This window comes from Chondrus crispus, genomic scaffold (genome assembly GCF_000350225.1).
Source record: "Chondrus crispus Stackhouse genomic scaffold, scaffold_340, whole genome shotgun sequence".
In the NCBI taxonomy this organism is placed as follows: Eukaryota; Rhodophyta; class Florideophyceae; order Gigartinales; family Gigartinaceae; genus Chondrus; species Chondrus crispus.
Window position 1 is genome coordinate 85,153 of NW_005179228.1, and position 15,921 is coordinate 101,073.

Genomic DNA, 15,921 nt, shown 5'->3' on the forward strand with positions numbered 1-15,921 from the left:
CCTCCCCCCCCCTCTCCCACTCCACACACTCTCAATAACGGTAACCTGCATAATGGCCTCCTCCGCAACCAGTCTCAAGCGCCCCCATCCCGACGCGCCCGTCTCCAACTTTCCCGTTCCCAACACCCACCTCTCTCCCAATGCGAAGCGCGTCCGTCGTACTGTCACCACCCCGAATACCATTGCTACCATTCTACGTTCTGACAACCCAGTCCCTTCTAAATATGCCCTCCGCCTATCTTTTCTCCAGTCCCTCCACATCCCGGAGTCAGCCGTCCTCGGCTTGTTGCAGGGCTTGTCCAACGAGGCCGCCGCCTTTCTCGCCATCGTCGATTTGAACCTCTATCGAGACAACTTGCTTCAGATCATCTCCGACTTCTCGAATAGGGGCGTCTCTATCAGCACCCTTAACGTCAAGGCTCATGCTTTCATCATGAATGAGAAGCAAGGCGTTTTGAACAGCTTCAAATCGTTCTACGGCCATCAGGCATGGCCGTGTCGCGTCGCAGAATACATTGCAGGTACCGTGTTCGGGGAAGAAACCGCTATTTCTATCAATGTCATGAGTGGCGGAGGTGTCAGAGACGTCCTCATAGCAGACTGGTGTACTTTTTACTACAAGACTCCCACCCCTACTCCACCGCAGATTATTCTACTCACTGCACCGTCCGGCGCTGTCTTCCTCATTCCCTTCATCCCTTGATTTCTTTATCTATCACCTCTCAGCCATATTCTGTCTGTACATATGCTTTTTATCTTCACGTAAACAACTGCCGTCTACGTTGCTCTTGAAACCTTCTTTCACTTATTCCCCCGTCCGTTATTTCATGTGCGCCAACATCCCCTCCGGCCCCTCGACAAACTCCTTCCACCTCCTGTTGAACATAGCCATCGTCGCCCCATCCACAATCCTGTGATCCGCCGCCCACGACACCGTCACCATGTCCCTCACTACAACCTCTGCGCTGCTATCGTCAACCACTGCCCGTTTCCTCACCGCACCGAGCGCACCAATACAACTCTGCGGCGCGAACACCACCGGATTGGCAATTCTGCCCCCGATACTTCCGATATTCGACAGCGTGAACGTCCCGTCCTCCAAATCCCTCCCTCCGAATTTCCCGCTATCCCTCAGTTCCCCGAGCCGCATCAGCTCCTCGGCGATTTCCAGCATCGACAGCCTCTCCACCGCCTTGATGTTGGGCACTATCAACCCCTCTTTTGTGTTCATTGCGATGGATATGTTGTGCGAGCTCTGGTACACGATGGTGCTGTTCTCCATATCCAGCCGCGCATTGAGCACGGGAAACTCGGAAAGCGCCATCGATGTCGCCTTGATGAAGATTGGCATCAGCGTGAAGCGAAGCTTCGCATCCGCGCCCAGCTGTGTGACAATGTGCCGGCGGAGCGCCATCGCTCCTTCCATACTCACGTCGTCGGCAAGTCCGAAATGTGGAATCTCGAGCGATGCCGCCATTGACTTCAGCATGCCCCGACGCAAACCGCGAATCGGCTCGACGGTGTTTTCGGCCCTGCCTTTCGCGGGTTCCGCTTGGCGGGTGGACTCGTGCTCTGGAACCTCGCTCGCTGACCTGGTTGGCGGGTCATGCACGTGGTTGAGCACATCTTCGTCAAGTACGCGCCCGTCGCCGCCGCTATTTGGCGTTGGTTGTCGCAGATACGCGGAAAAGGGAGGGGTTCACGCAGCATGAGTATTTTGCCAGCGCCTTTCTAGATGCGTCGCACTGTGTAGGCCGCCTCGCAGTGCCGGACCCTTCGTGCGCAGACATCGCAGCCTGGAGCAGTGGAGTGACGCATGCTTACCTCCCAGTTATTACGTCAATATCCAATCCGTGCTCGCGAGCTAATCTTCTCGTAGAGGGCGTTGCGAGCGCAATTCCGTCTGATTTGGTTGTTGCATCTGAGCTCTGTGAATGATCTTTTATATGAGATCTTTTTGCGGGCTCTGCTTGCTGAACCGTTTCCTCCTTGCTTTCTTTTTGAGTGTCCGCATCAGGCGCCACTCCAGCCTCGGAGGTGCGAATGTAGCACTGTGGATACGTGAGCAAAAAAGTGCTTGTCAGTTAAGATTCGTTTTTCTTTCAGGACGACTATAAAAAAACTAGAAGTGCAGGGCGGGACACTTACAAGAGGCGAACCAACTGTAGCAATATCGCCTGGTTTGTAGCTGAGCGCATCAACGATACCGTCGTACCTGGAAGAAATTTCAACAGTAGCTTTGTCGCTTTGTACCTCCACGAGCGGTTGAAATTGGGAGACTTTGTCACCCTCTTCAACGAAGAATTGAATAACTTCAACTTCGGCGATGCCCTCGCCGATGTCGGCGAGGAGGAAGGGGGTTCTGCCAGTGCTCACTGACGAAATTGCCCGTCGTACTAAATGGAGCTGGGGGGTGAAGAGCAAGGGCGGTGCCCTTCGAAGCGCGGGTGACCGTAGCAGGGAACGGAGAGCAAACATTTGGCCCTCGAGCTTAAGAAAATGCTTGCGCTGGAAAGACTTCGAATATATTTATTTCTGAACAAGTCGAGTCTCCTCCTACTGCTCTTCTCTAGACTGCATGATGCTACGGGTTGTCAAGCTATCTCGCCGTAGGTGGAAAGATAAGATTGTGGGGTGAATGAGAAATTGCGAGTGTAACTTCAGGCCCAAAACCGAGCAAAACCCGTCTTGAAAAAAAAAACAAAAAAATCGAGGGATGTCGCAGTTGTCGTGTTGGGCGCCAACGCTGCGACTCCGTTCCATGTGGAAGCTCACGTCTCCTAGTGACGTTGCACGTAAACAACCTCCACATATCTACGAGATCTTGTGCTTCAACTGTCTGAAGCGCAGGTGCGAATTCGGTGCGCCGGAGAGCGACTGCTTGCATAAACAGTAAGCACGTAGATGGATGACGGACTTGTATGTTGATGGTGGTCTCGAGCGACTCAAGCCTTGCCATCGAGCTTGTCGAAAGACGTGTAGGTCCGTTAAACTGGCGATGCAATTTCAATTTGCAACAATCTCTTCAGCATTAACGTTTGTCGCCTTCTTAATTTCAGCCTTCATCTCTAGCAGATACCGCACCCTGTCCAATTTCTTCTTGTTCTTTCGGATGACAAACTTAATATCTGTAACATCCGGTCTTTCTCGGCGATTTGCATGCGCTACCTCGGTTGACTTTGCCACGAGTGCGGTCATGTAGTCCAGAACTAGCTCTTCCATGAGCCGCACGGTGTCGGCGCGTGGGTTCTGGCTGTCGCCGAACCCAGACATCATTTGACGAAGCTCCGATTTAAAAATGCGCGGGAGACCTAGCCGCCGTGAGGAGCCGCCCTTGTCCTCGGGCTTTTCGCTTGACATCGCGGCTGTGCTCGAGAGTTGTAGCCACAAGAGGGATTGGGCACGTGGGGTGCGATTGGGACGATTCCTCCAAGCCGGGAGGTGTATTTCGTCGGCGAGGTTGGATGTTCAACCTGCCTCCAAAGGCTAATATTGGGCCTTGGGTAGTAATGCAGGCAGTGATGAACTACAGAAAGGTAGTGCAAGCAAAGCAAGGAATTTTGAATGCGTGTACGTGGTGTCCACGTGTGTACTCTAAATCAATTCAAGGGCAAACTCTGTTGTGCTTAACACGCCTTCGGATGCCTTACTGAGCACTTTGCCACAGCTTGTCCAACCATTGTAACTCCCGCGAAAACGGCGCACTGGTGCATGGACTCCGAAACACAAAGGCGTTCAGGCCTCGTCCCGGTCCCGCGCCTCTCTTCATTTGACCGCAACATGGAAAACTCGTCTCCCTTATCGAAAGATCAATACCTCACTCCGCAGTCAGCGTGAAGACCAGCTCTCGTTACGTGATGCCGCCGCGTGCAGCTTCAGGTGGGGTCCGTCGTCGGCGTGGCGGGCGCCGCGGCGGGAGCTCAGCTGCATCCGCACGTCACCGCCAAGCATCTGTTAAGGCTTTCTTTTCGAAAATGGCATCCCCTTCAGAAAGGATTCCCTCGCCTCCGTCGATTGATTCATTTGTCGAGGTCCCAGACCAGCTGCCAACGTCAGTGCCATCACATCTTGACGTCAGTCCCGCACCATCCGCCCCGAGTTCTACGCAGACTACAGACGAACCGCTTCATGAGAAACGTTCTCCTAGCGAAGTGCCGGATATGCCCTCTTTTGAAGACCGAGAAGAAAATTCTACAGAAATCGTAGACGAGAAGTTTGTCACGTCACCGCACCTTTCCGTGCAGGTAGGAGGGGGCTCCTTGCAGCCTCCGCACAATACCGAAAACGAGGAAAATGTAACAGTGCATATTGGTGGATTCGCAGCCCCTGACGCTCTGGGCAGTTCCGGAAAATTGGCTTCAACAGTCACAGAACCCCTTGACGTACCAATGCGATGGGACTTGGTTTCACTATCAACCACGGTTAACGTTTTTCCCAAGCGCGACCGAGTTTTCGTGCAACTACCGTGCATCGCAGTTTCTATCCCACCAAAAGACAATAAGTTAGCGATAAGTCCTGTGACGCCCGCAAACCCGCGAGCAGAGGGGACGGAGAAGCCGGAGAAGATTCCTTACCAAGCCCTGAGTGAAAGCAGTGGAGAGCGTGTTTCACGTCTTTCAAAACGCCGCAATTTGGCGCGCCGAGCAGCACTCAAGGCAGTTAAATATACAGAGCAAGATGGTATCGAAGAGGATCCAATCGTGGTTGATGATGAACCGGATGATATCAGTGATGACACCGCTGTAGTAGTCGCACACTCGAAGAAGCGTAGAATCCGTTCAGATGTCGCTGAGAGCGAGAAAAAGGAGCTCCACCCATTCTTTAAGGCAGCAGCTGCCTCTGTGAGAGATCCCAAGGATCGACCGAAACGCCCGCGAATTGTTCAAGAGCCCAGCGAGGCCTGGAATTACACTGGGGCGACCATGCACGTAAATTGCTGCGAACCGCTGTTGCCATGGTCATCTCCGCCGGAGCTATCGCTTTTTTCTGACACTGTGAAACATGGTCATGCGCTGGAAAACGCAACTCATGTTTTGCTTCAGTCTTACGAACCAAAATCAGTATCGTTGGCGAGCAATCCAATTTCTAGGCAGGTTGAGACGGCAAGCATCTGCAGCGATATGTGGGTCGATAAATACAAGCAAGACAAGCGGGTTGATGTTATTAGCGCCACCGTCACGAAGAAGCTAGTAGACTGGCTCTCTCCGCGGTATGCAGATAAGAACGTCACCTACGAAAATCGTGCGTTTTCATCCGACGATGGTTCTAGCTGCAGCTCCATCCAAGAAACCGAACCAGTTGACAACGAACGAATAGCTGTCCTTTCTGGGCCTGTCGGATGCGGAAAATCGACGGTTGTGGCCAATGCTGCTCGCCAACTTGGTCTCACAATTTTAGAAATCAATGCTTCAACGCTACGAACCGGAAAACGAATTCGCGACGCCATTGGGGAGGCTTTTCGCACTCATCGCGTCGCAACTGCGCCTGTTCGTGATCCTGAAGCACTGGAGGTGGCGCGAAAATCTAATTCCAGGAAAAAGCATTCTGCGAAGAGCAGCTCGGCATTGTACAAGACAACTGCCAAGACCCTGATTTTTTTCGAGGAGGTGGATGAACTACAAGATGACGAAAAGGGGTTTTGGGCATGCCTGCAAGAACTAGCGGAGTCAGAAGAGTGTCGCAGGCCTATTATATGCACAGCGAACTCTTTTAGCCACCAAATGAAGCAAGTGTTTCTATCGCCGAAGGAGCCCATTGAGTCTGATTTTCAAAGATTGCTTCTTCACTCAAGGGAAGAAATCCCTCTTAATCCCCTCTCTTATAAGCATTTCTCCTTCCCCCCTCGTTCGGACCGTCAGGCTGCAGCTGTCTTTAAGCGTGTCTCAACATCGGAGAAGATGTGTGTTCCTGATCGTGTACTAGACTACCTCGCAACATCCTATCACGCGGATACTCGTCGAGCTATTAACCTTTTGCATCTCTTTGGTTTACCTGGCCTTAACACAAGAAAACGACGCGGCAGGCCAAAAACAGCTCGGGATTCTGCAAACGCCTCTCCGAAGAGAAGAGGTTTAGATATGGCGACTACAGACGGATTTTGCATGGTTGCAGATGTTGACGTTTTGGATTTGAGTCTCGCAGACTTTCATGTAGGCTCAGAACGCTGGGTTGAACACGGGCAGGCCGGGGTGGGAAACTCGCAGAGCGGGGGGCGAAATGAAATCGCCTCACTAGAAGCATGGTGTGAGTCGCTGGGGATGATGAGTGACGCAGATACAATCCGGAATACTGTCGATAACGAGATTCGGAATCGTTCTGGGGAAACAATGGAAGGTTTATCTGAGCTATGTCGTGATGAGGATATAGATATCTGTGAGAGAATTGCTGGAGAATTAGGAGAACACGCAGTGGGTATTTCTCGCAAGTATATTTCTTTGAATGAGGAGAGCCGCAGTCCAAGCAGCTTAGTCAATGACATGCATGCCGTCAACACTTCTACGACTACTGCTGCTATCTCGAAATGGCCCTTGGCAAAGCGGCCTATTTTGACAGAGTACATCCCCGTCCTGAGAACGATGGCACGGGCTGATTCTTCCAACAAGGACTTGAGCAATGGTGATGGGGCAGGGTTCGGACGCGTGGTTCGGAGAACGCGCGCATCTGTTCGAAGAAGCGGGTTTTGCGCACTTGACTTAGGAACAACAACCGTGTCAGAGTTGCAGAAGGAGGCAATAAGGTCGCAACCTTAAACATAGCTGTACATAGTAGCAGTTTAATATTCACAATTGTGTCAGATCAAAGGCCCGGGCCCTCCTGCACTGTTAGTCTTGATATTCACATGTCTGCTTCATCAGGTGTCAACCTTCAAGAGCTTATCCTTTTTCTCTACTTCAGTAAGAATTTCTACATATTCTGCCACAAACCTCTGCATCTGCCGGTTGGCAGCGATGACTGGCAAAACTGTGTCTTTGAGAAGGCTCCGGCAGCTCATCCCCAAAATGGTGTTGTCTTCACGTGGATTAGCCAAGTTGAGGAATTGGTCGCAGAGTTCTCGTAGACGCACTGTACAATTTTCAACATCATCGCTGACCGCAGCGGCAATGCGACTGGCGTAGTTGGTGAGGTAGTAGCGGTAGTCGCTAGCGGATCTCAGTACAATCGCGGACTCCATGAGAGATTCCAAATGGGCGAGAGACTCAACTGCAGAGCGTTGCAAATCGGACATTCCTGATAGGGTTGAAAGTCCCTTTCGAACGCGGCCTACACTTGGTTGTAAAGACCGGAGAAGGCCCACCTTCTTTGTTGATGGTATGGTCCTGACGTACTCGGAGTTGGGAGCAGAGTCATCTGCAACTCTCAGCCAGGCACAAAATGCTGTTGAATATACAAATGCATGTCCATCAGAGAGCAAAAGGATTGGTTCCCCTGCCGCAGTCACTTGACAAAGCGCTACTTCGCGGATGATTTTTGCTTTCGCACCAGTGGAATCTTGCTTTCCACCTGCTGGTGAGTCCTGAGGTGTAGCTAGAAGCGAGGCAGCACTCCTCGCACAAATAAGTTTCTTGGCCTTCACATCAAATACTGTACAGAGCGCGCTTCTCGAGACGAGAACAACGAACCACTTTTCTTTTTCTTTCTCCGTGCCTTGGGATGTTGTGACCGAGGAGTCTGGTGATATGCACATGGCTTCGAGCATGTAGGGTGCGGAGTCGATCGAGATTGGCGGTGCGAGACGCCGCCCAGATATTGCGGAGTACAAAAATAGCATACCATCCCCTGTGCCCACCGCAGCAAATTTTCCTCCAACACCAGCGATCGCCGTTACCGGGGCCGACTTGGGGTGATAGTCTCGCCATTGCACCTTTCCGCCCTTTGAGCACATGACCTCGTACCCGCCACCACTAGAATGTTGTTCTCGCGATTCCAACACGATGCGAGGGGTTTCGTCGCTTATAACACGACACCTTCCGGGACCATCGCCACGATTGGGAAGTAGCATCATGCTCAATCCAACAATACTTGGTGCGTACAGATCGGCGGCGTGCCTAACAGGCATGCCTCTAGAGTCCATGATGTCACCGGCGCCTCGTTTTGAACGTCGCATGCCACCGTTTGGCACATGACCAGCACTGGGGCGAACGCCGTTTGCAATATGCGCGGTTGCTGCGTTACTGGCTGCATCTCTTGACACGTCGGGCCCGCCTGAAAACGGATTTCCTTTTGATCGCTTCCAAGGCGATTCCGCACCTGGTGCGCTTTCCGCATCGCTGTCCATGCCGGCCCTTTGAATATCAGTTGGGGCATTGTTGACACCAATATTGTTCTCTTGCGCAACGGCAGTGACTGCCATCGGAGTAATTCGTCGCTTGCCACCTCGCACTCTGACCTCGGCTTGAGCAGCAATGATGCGAGGGTCTGCGGGAGGCGTCGGGCCATTCTCCCGAACGGCAGCTGCAGCGGCTACAACGGGAGCTGGGAGCATGCCTCTCTTGTCGGACGAAGGAGCGGAGGGTTGCGTTTGGGAAAATGGGGGAACTGGGGGCTTCTGAGCGGAGCGGTGCACCTCGGAGTCAATAGTCTCCTCGACGACGTCCATGGAGTCGTCCAGGACGATTGGAGTACTCGAGTTCGACAGGGGTTTCCGGGGAGGAAGCGGGGTGGGCTTCGGCACTGTCGTGGGAGCCCCTTGTTGGTTTGGCGGGACCGGGTTATTCAGATTCATGGCATGGCGGCGGTCATGCTCAAACTGGAGCTGGGCGGCGGACTCGGGGATGGGAGCGACGCTATCGCCAGCGCCACCAAAGACCCTCCATTGCTTTGCGAGTATGGTGCGGGTTTCTTCCTGTGAGACAACCTCTCCCAGTTCGTCGGGCTCGAAGCGTACGTACATGACGCGGCCATCCGTGGAGCAGGACATGAGGGTGTAGCCATCGGTTCCCCACGACAGGTCGATGACATCGGCATCAAACATGTCGGCGATGTCGAAAAAGGGGCGGATACGGGTCGCTCGCCAGATAGATGCGCCGCAGTCCTTGGAGCCGAGCGCTAGACATGTGTAGGGATCGCGGTCGTTCTTGTTGGGGGGCGGTGTAGTTGTGGCGGGAGTGGCATTTTTTTGCTTTGCGCTCTCCTCAATCTGCTTGTCCATGGCGATGATGGTGTCCGTGGCGCGGTACAGCCTCGGGGAGAAGCGCGAGGTAACGACGGGCTCGCGGTGGCCGATAAAGTCGAGCTGGTCGTCGAAGCCGCTCTCCCTGGACAGCATGGGGGCGTAGTGGGCGCTGGGCTTCTTGTACGCGTTGGTGGCAGTGAGCTGGCTGCCGCACGGGCTCCAGCTGATGCGGAGGAAAAATGCCATGGAGTTCTCCTTGTACACGGCGAGATCGAAGGGCTTGCTGATGACCTTCTCCGTCTTCCAGTCCGACGTGCGCCAAATGCGGACGGTCTTGTCATCCGACTGGCTCGCCAAAAAGCGATCCACGGGGTCCCACGCGACGCCCTTCACCAGACCGCAGTGGCCATCGAGCCTGACAATGGCCCTCTCATTGCGCACGCTCCAGACATAAATGGCGTTATCTACGCTTGCCGACGCGAGCCTCTGTCCATCCGGGCTCCAGCACACGTCGGTAACGTCGCCCGTGTGGCCCCTGAGCGGGCGGCGAACGGTCCAGTTCTCGAGGGCGGCCTTGCCGCCGGCGGCGAAGGCGGAGTTCTGCGGGGCGCCAGGGATCTGCTCGTAGATAAGGACGACGGCGTCGTCGCCGCCGGAGGCGAGGAGGTTGCCCGCGGGGGCCCAGCGGACGCAGTTGACGGCGGATGAGTGGGACGAGATGGAGGCGAGCAGGGCGTCCGGCGGCGGGACGTCGGCCGCGGCGGGGCTGTCTGCCTTGACGTCGCGCGAGTTCTCCGCGTGGGCTGGGATGGCCAGCGCGGCTAGCACCGGCAGCGACCAGATTTTTACGGCGCAGTCCTGGCCGGCCGAGGCCAGCCGCTGGCCGTGTGGCTCGATGTCCACGCTGAAGATGGAGACTGGCGACCGCGCGCGGCCGTGGCGCAGCCAGGGCGGCACGTAGAAGTGCATGGTGGGGGGGGGAGACGGTGGCGGGAGGAAGGGAGGGGGAGGGGGAGGGGGAGGGAGGGGGAGAAGGGGAGGGAGGAGGGTGGGAAGCGGGGGGGATTTCTGCGGATGGGCTGGGGGGGAACTGTTTGAAGGTGGGGCGCATACAGAACGAAGGAAAAGAGAAGGGGGGAGCACGGAATTGAGGGCGGTTGGAGGGGTCGTTATGCTCGAGAGAGGTTTTCGGTTCGGTGCGCGCGAGGGGTTGCTTGTAAAGTTATCTAGATATCGCGCGGCGGTTGTACAGTACCCTGGTACCTCTTTGCTAGATTTTGAAACCGTGCTTGCCGCTCCATGCGCCACGGCAACGCTGTACGCTATCTATGAGCAGCCTCTAAGAAAGCTGTGGAGGGCAAAGCGCCCTCGCCCAACGTTCGCTGCAGCAGGCGTGGGGGTGGGGGAGTGCAAACGACGGCAGTCTCTGCGTCTCTTGCGCGCGGTCTCTGCGGGGGGCTGAGCCCGGAGAGGGAGCAAGCGGATGAGAGTCGGCGCTCGGAATTTTTCAAAAAAAAAAAAAAAAAACGATCAAGCAGACACGTGTGCGACGGACGACGGGTGTCCGAGGTGTGCGACGTGTCGAGGCCACGTGGCGGCCTGTAAACGATGCGCGCGACAGATCACCTCGCGCCGCCCGCGGGAAGGGCTCGCCGGCGCGCGCCGTGTATGCCGCCCAATCAGCGCGCCGCGCCGCGCGCTGTGACGTGTACCCCCCGCAGCGCGCGCGCGCAACACATCGCCACACATCGCCACCGCCCGCGGTGCCCAAAACGGGCCAGTGTCAGCCTGGATCCGCAAGCGTCAGCGCCCGATGCACCATCGCCCGTCCTCATTAATGCTGCGCAGTATAAGGGTACTGTGCCCCTTTTACCGCCCTTTTTACCGCCTTCGACTCCTTATTACATGACCTCCGTATCTCACACCCCGTCGCCAGCCTCACTACAACCCCTTCCAGCGCCGATCCGTCCCCCGCCGCCCCGACCCCCGCCGCCCCGACCCCCGCCGCCCCGTCCCCCTTCTCAACTGCGCCCGCCCTCCGCCATGGTCTTCTCGCCATCCAAAGCCACCCTGCTGCTCGCCCTGGTCGTCCTTCTCTTTGCCCCCCCAACCGCCGCCGCCGCCGCCCCTCTGGTCGCGCCCGAGTCATCCGCCCGCGGCCTTTTTAATGCCTTCTCGGCGCCCGCCTCGCCCTCGCCCGTCCCGCCTCCGGATGTTGAGCCTCTCACAGAGGACATCGACGAGGACGACCATCACCACGAGGGGGACGACCACCATGAGGAAGGTCATCATTCCGATGCACACAAGGATGACAATGTAGAAGAAGAAGATGGACAACCTCCTGCTGACCCCGATGCTGATGACGCTGACCCCGATGCTGATGCTGATGCTGATGCTGATGCCGATGCTGATGCTGATGCTGATGCTGATGCTGATGCTGATGCTGATGCTGACGCCGATGCCGATGCCGATGCCGATGCCGATGCCGATGCTGATGATGATGATGATGCTGATGATGATGCTGATGACGATGCCGACGCTGATGCCGACGCTGATGCCGATGCCGATGCCGATGCCGATGCCGATGCCGATGCCGACTCTGTCGTCGAACCCCGAGACGGCGATTCCACCGATGTCGACCCGCCTGCCGAGGAAGAAGACGACGCTACCACCTCCGACACGGTCCCCACAGCGCCTACGCCGTCGCCGACCCCCGCGACCGCGGCCGGCGACTCACCGTACGGCTTCTACAACGAAGATGAAGGCACTCCCGACGATGACGACACGGACGGCTTCTACAACGAAGATGAAGGCACTCCCGATGATGACGACACGGACGGCGACTACACTGTCGTCGTAGACGACGGCTCGCAGACGCAGGGCAAGGCGCAGGACCCGCCCTCGGGCGAGGGCGAAGGCGACGACGCCGAGTCTGACTCCTCGAGCGGCGGGGTGCTGGCACTCTCCCTGACGGGCATCGCGCTCGCGGTCATCGCGCCGGCCGTGCTGATTTACACGGCCATGCGGAGAAGGAACGCCGGGTTTGAAACCATGCCCGCCGTGCCGTCGGAGGCCGGTACGTACCGGAGCCAGAACGTTGGGGGCGGCACGTTTGCTGTCGGCGAGGTGTGAGGAAGCTTGTTGCTGTAGACTAGCAAGTATTGGTGGTTTTCGTCGCCCTGATATTGTATAAAGTCGCGTATTGAACGTCCCTGGTGCGGGATGCGTTACTCGCATAGGGCATGCGACTTGGACAAGCATTATATACCTCGGGGATATAGATATAGGAACACGATAGCGTCGCGCCGTACGTAGTTTGTGTGCGCATAAGGCTTGAAGGCACGGTTGTCAGCGCTGAAGCCTTCGCAAGATTTCCTGAAAAACATCGAGGAAGCTGCGATACTCCTGTTCCGAGCACTCTCTGCCCGGGGTCCTCGCGTTGCGATAGAACGCGAGGTACTGTCTACACAGGTCGTTGCCTAGTTCCTCCCCCAGGGCCTCTCTGATGCGCTGCAGGTACTCTTCGACATCACAAGCCAAGGCGCTGCGGTCACACGGGTCGTCGTCCTTCACAGCGGGGCTGTCCGGGCAGGCCTTGAGCGTGGGGTCGCGGGCGAGCGCAAAGGCCTCGAGGATGCGCACGGACGCGGCGATGAAGGTCTTGAAGTGGACGCCCTCGTACGCGGAGCCGGGCGGGCCCCAGCCGCAGTCGTCGCGCCACTCCGGCACGACCTCCGTGCGCCGCTCGCGCTCCGCTTCCTCCCGGATGAGCTCGTACGCATGCTGGGGCGGCGGGGCGGGGCGGGGCGGGGCAGGGCGGGGCGGGGGTTAGTGGCGTGAGTGGTTTGCTCGGTTCGCGCGGGCAGGCGGATGTCGGGAGAAGAGACGTACTTTCGGCAGGTCGCAGAGCGTGAGGAAGTCCGCGGAGACTGAGCCCGAGCGGGCCTCGCGCATGGTGCGCCAGCGGCGGGACTTGAAGCAGCAGTTGAGGATGAGAACGAGGACCTGGGACGGGGGGAAAAGGGCGAGGGTCAGCAGGGGGCAAGGGCGCGGCGGGCGCGGAGCTCGAGGTTGGCGAGGCGGGTACGTACGATGACGGTGGCGCCCGCGCCGAAGATGGACCAGTGCTCGGCCGTGATGACCTCGAAAATGTTCTCTGGCTGGTCGGACATCGTATCGTGTACTGTGGTCGCGGGCAAGGGGGGAGGGAGGAGGGAGGAGGGGGTCTACGTGAGAGGAGGGTGGGAAGGGAAATGAGGGATGGGAAGAGGGGAGATGGACAAGGTGAGAGCAGGGTGGGAAGGGAAATGAGGATGGGTGGGAAGGGAAGGGAAATGAGGGATGGGAAGAGGGGAGATGGACAAGGTGAGAGCAGGGTGGGAAGGGAAATGAGGAATGGGAATTGTCCAGCAACGTTCAATGTGGGGAAGGAGTGGTACACGTGTAGTAGATCTGTACAGTACTAGCCAAAAGGCACTGTAATTATGCAAACAATTTGATCATCAAATTTTGATGTCAAATTGTTAACAGAAACAGCTGCGACACGGGCGCCGACTAACGGCGACACGAGAAGGGGACAGGATGAGCGGGTACTCTACCAATCAAAGGGGGGCCTCGCGTGGCAATCTCCCGACCCCTGCGGCGGACTGGCCGTGTTGAGGATGGCGCCTTAAATTGAATGTAGGCCGTATCTAACAGTGGATTGCGAAACTCCAATAACCGTAGAAGCCTTATTTTGCTTTGACGCTCCAATCGAAATAGCTCCAGACCAGCTCGTAGTAGCGCACCGCTATCGGCATGCCGGCAACCGGCAAAAACGCAAGGAAACGCAAACCGAAAGCCCTCTTTGTGCCACAACATACCTACCGCCTTCACCTGTGAAACCTTATACCGACAACATCGCACCACCACAGCGCCTCCACGCCCCCAGCCAACCCACGCCACACGCCGCTCCCTCCACGATGTTCGACGTCCTCCCCTGGCGCCCCGCGGCGGGCGTCGCGTGGGAAACCTTGCTGCACACGCTCTCGCGCCTCCCGGGCACGGTCCCGCTGCTCTCGCTGCTAGGCGCGCCGCCCTCGAGCTTGGACGTATCTGTCTTCGTCATGCTCCCGCTGGACACCGCCACCTCCGCCCCGCGCATGCCGCCGCCGCTCCTCGACTACGCCCTGTCCACGCTGGCGCGCCTCGGCGTCGTGGGCGTCATGGTCGACGTGTGGTGGGGTCTGTGCGAGCCCGCGCCGGGCGTGTACACCTTCGACAAGTACGTCGCGCTCGCCAAACTCTGCCGCGCGAAGGGGCTCAAAGTCCAGGCCACGCTCAGCATGCACGCGTGCGGCGGCAACGTGGGCGACTCGATCAATATCCCCCTCCCGCCCTGGGTCGTCGCCGCCGCCGACGAGCACTCCTTCTGGTTCACCGACCGCGCGCGCGCCGTCACCAAGGAGTACATCTCGTTCGGCGCGGACCACGCCCCCGTCCTGCCCGCGGGGCCGCGCGCCGCCACAGGGGACACACGCACCCCCGTGCAGGCGTACGAGATGTTCGCGAGGGCGTTCGTCGACGCCATGCGGGAGCACGCCCTGCTGGGCAGCGTCGTCACCGAGCTGCAGGTCGGCGTCGGGCCGTGCGGAGAGCTGCGGTACCCAGGCTACCCCATGGATCGGTGGCAGTTTCCGGGCATTGGCCAGTTTCAGTGCTATGATGAGTACTTGCTGCAGGATCTGAGGAAGTGCGTGCAGGAGACGGGGAGCGCGGAGGTGAAGGGCGCCGCAATGCCGCCGGAGGGGACGGGCGGGTATAATGACACGCCGCGGAGGACCGAGTTCTTTAGGAGAGGGTACAAGGGGGAGGCGGGGCGCTTCTTTTTGAGGTGGTACTCGGAGAGGATGCTGCGGCATGGGGAGGATGTGCTGAAGGCAGTGCGAGGGGTAGTGGAGGGGGAGGACCTGGTGCTGGCGGTGAAGGTGTCGGGCGTGCATTGGTGGAAGCACTCCGCGTCGCGTGCGGCGGAGGCGACGAGCGGGTACATGCTGGGGGCGGGGGAGCCGGCGTACGGGGAGATTGCGCGGATGCTGAAGCGGTACGACTGCGTGCTGGACTTCACGTGCCTGGAGATGCGGACGATCGACCAGCCATGGCTGCGGGCGCGGTGCGGGCCGCGGCAGCTGGTGGCGGAGGTGTTCGAGGCAGCGCGGAAGGAGGGCGTTCGGGTGGCTGGCGAGAACGCGCTGGAGAGGTATGACGACGTGGCGTACCGGCAGATCGTTAGGGCGTTTCGTAGATGTCGGGCGCAGAGGTATGGGTTCACGCTGCTGCGACTGGGCGATACGCTCATGGAGGAGGATAACTTGAAGAGACTGGGGGAATTCGTCAAGGAGATGAGTTGAGAGTTCAGGGCCTTTGAGGAAGAGCCCCTGTACCGTACAGTACGGCTGTTAATTTGTAAAAGTGAAAATGTGGATAGCGGCGATCATACCGTACAGTAATCAGATTCCATCCCTGACCGGCAAGCCTTGGTGCCCGAGGGTAGGCTGGTTGTTGCCACGCAGCGACGGCAAGCAGACGCTCTTCAACAAACGACGGCACCGGCACGAAAAACGTCATTTACAATCATGTCTTCCCCCTCCGCCCCTCCGCCGGACGCGCCCGCCGAGTACGCCAAGGTGGCCGCGGAGGGTCTGGACCGGGCGGCGGCGTGGGACGATGACGGCGGCGGCGGCGAAGAAGAAGAAGAAGAAGACTACCCGACAGCGTCTGCGTTCCCGCCGGACCCATTCAGCGAGCCGTCCCCCCCGCACGTGCCGTAC

The 15,921-nt window shown here is 57.7% G+C and overlaps 10 protein-coding genes; 5 read left to right on the forward strand and 5 right to left on the reverse strand.

The window, feature by feature from the left end:
* Positions 1–52: 52 nt before the first annotated feature.
* Positions 53–790, forward strand: CHC_T00006064001 (hypothetical protein). XM_005717649.1 is given in 2 exon segments: positions 53–703; positions 704–790. The coding sequence occupies 1 exon segment, from the start codon at positions 53–55 to the stop codon at positions 701–703; it is 651 nt and encodes a 216-aa protein (XP_005717706.1). The 3' UTR covers positions 704–790.
* Positions 791–820: 30 nt separating this feature from the next.
* Positions 821–1,174, reverse strand: CHC_T00006065001 (hypothetical protein). The gene has a single exon (XM_005717650.1). The coding sequence runs from the start codon at positions 1,172–1,174 to the stop codon at positions 821–823; it is 354 nt and encodes a 117-aa protein (XP_005717707.1).
* A 22-nt stretch (positions 1,175–1,196) lies between these two features.
* CHC_T00006066001 (hypothetical protein) lies at positions 1,197–1,712 on the forward strand. The gene has a single exon (XM_005717651.1). It carries the CDS (start codon positions 1,197–1,199, stop codon positions 1,710–1,712), a length of 516 nt encoding a protein of 171 aa, XP_005717708.1.
* Positions 1,713–1,820: 108 nt separating this feature from the next.
* On the reverse strand, positions 1,821–2,882 carry CHC_T00006067001 (hypothetical protein). XM_005717652.1 is given in 3 exon segments: positions 1,821–2,051; positions 2,149–2,478; positions 2,479–2,882. The coding sequence occupies 2 exon segments, from the start codon at positions 2,476–2,478 to the stop codon at positions 1,821–1,823; spliced, it is 561 nt and encodes a 186-aa protein (XP_005717709.1). The 5' UTR covers positions 2,479–2,882.
* A 26-nt stretch (positions 2,883–2,908) lies between these two features.
* Positions 2,909–3,202, forward strand: CHC_T00006068001 (hypothetical protein). The gene has a single exon (XM_005717653.1). The coding sequence runs from the start codon at positions 2,909–2,911 to the stop codon at positions 3,200–3,202; it is 294 nt and encodes a 97-aa protein (XP_005717710.1).
* A 96-nt stretch (positions 3,203–3,298) lies between these two features.
* Positions 3,299–3,490, forward strand: CHC_T00006069001 (hypothetical protein). Its single transcript, XM_005717654.1, has one exon. The coding sequence runs from the start codon at positions 3,299–3,301 to the stop codon at positions 3,488–3,490; it is 192 nt and encodes a 63-aa protein (XP_005717711.1).
* A 1,331-nt stretch (positions 3,491–4,821) lies between these two features.
* Positions 4,822–4,962, reverse strand: CHC_T00006070001 (hypothetical protein). Its single transcript, XM_005717655.1, has one exon. It carries the CDS (start codon positions 4,960–4,962, stop codon positions 4,822–4,824), a length of 141 nt encoding a protein of 46 aa, XP_005717712.1.
* A 1,778-nt stretch (positions 4,963–6,740) lies between these two features.
* CHC_T00006071001 (hypothetical protein) lies at positions 6,741–10,081 on the reverse strand. XM_005717656.1 is given in 2 exon segments: positions 6,741–6,850; positions 6,851–10,081. 1 exon segment carries the CDS (start codon positions 10,079–10,081, stop codon positions 6,851–6,853), a length of 3,231 nt encoding a protein of 1,076 aa, XP_005717713.1. The 3' UTR covers positions 6,741–6,850.
* A 3,916-nt stretch (positions 10,082–13,997) lies between these two features.
* CHC_T00006072001 (hypothetical protein) lies at positions 13,998–14,255 on the reverse strand. Its single transcript, XM_005717657.1, has one exon. It carries the CDS (start codon positions 14,253–14,255, stop codon positions 13,998–14,000), a length of 258 nt encoding a protein of 85 aa, XP_005717714.1.
* Positions 14,256–14,316: 61 nt separating this feature from the next.
* Positions 14,317–15,575, forward strand: CHC_T00008493001 (Beta amylase, GH14, Bam1). XM_005717658.1 is given in 2 exon segments: positions 14,317–15,501; positions 15,502–15,575. 1 exon segment carries the CDS (start codon positions 14,317–14,319, stop codon positions 15,499–15,501), a length of 1,185 nt encoding a protein of 394 aa, XP_005717715.1. The 3' UTR covers positions 15,502–15,575.
* Positions 15,576–15,921: the final 346 nt, after the last annotated feature.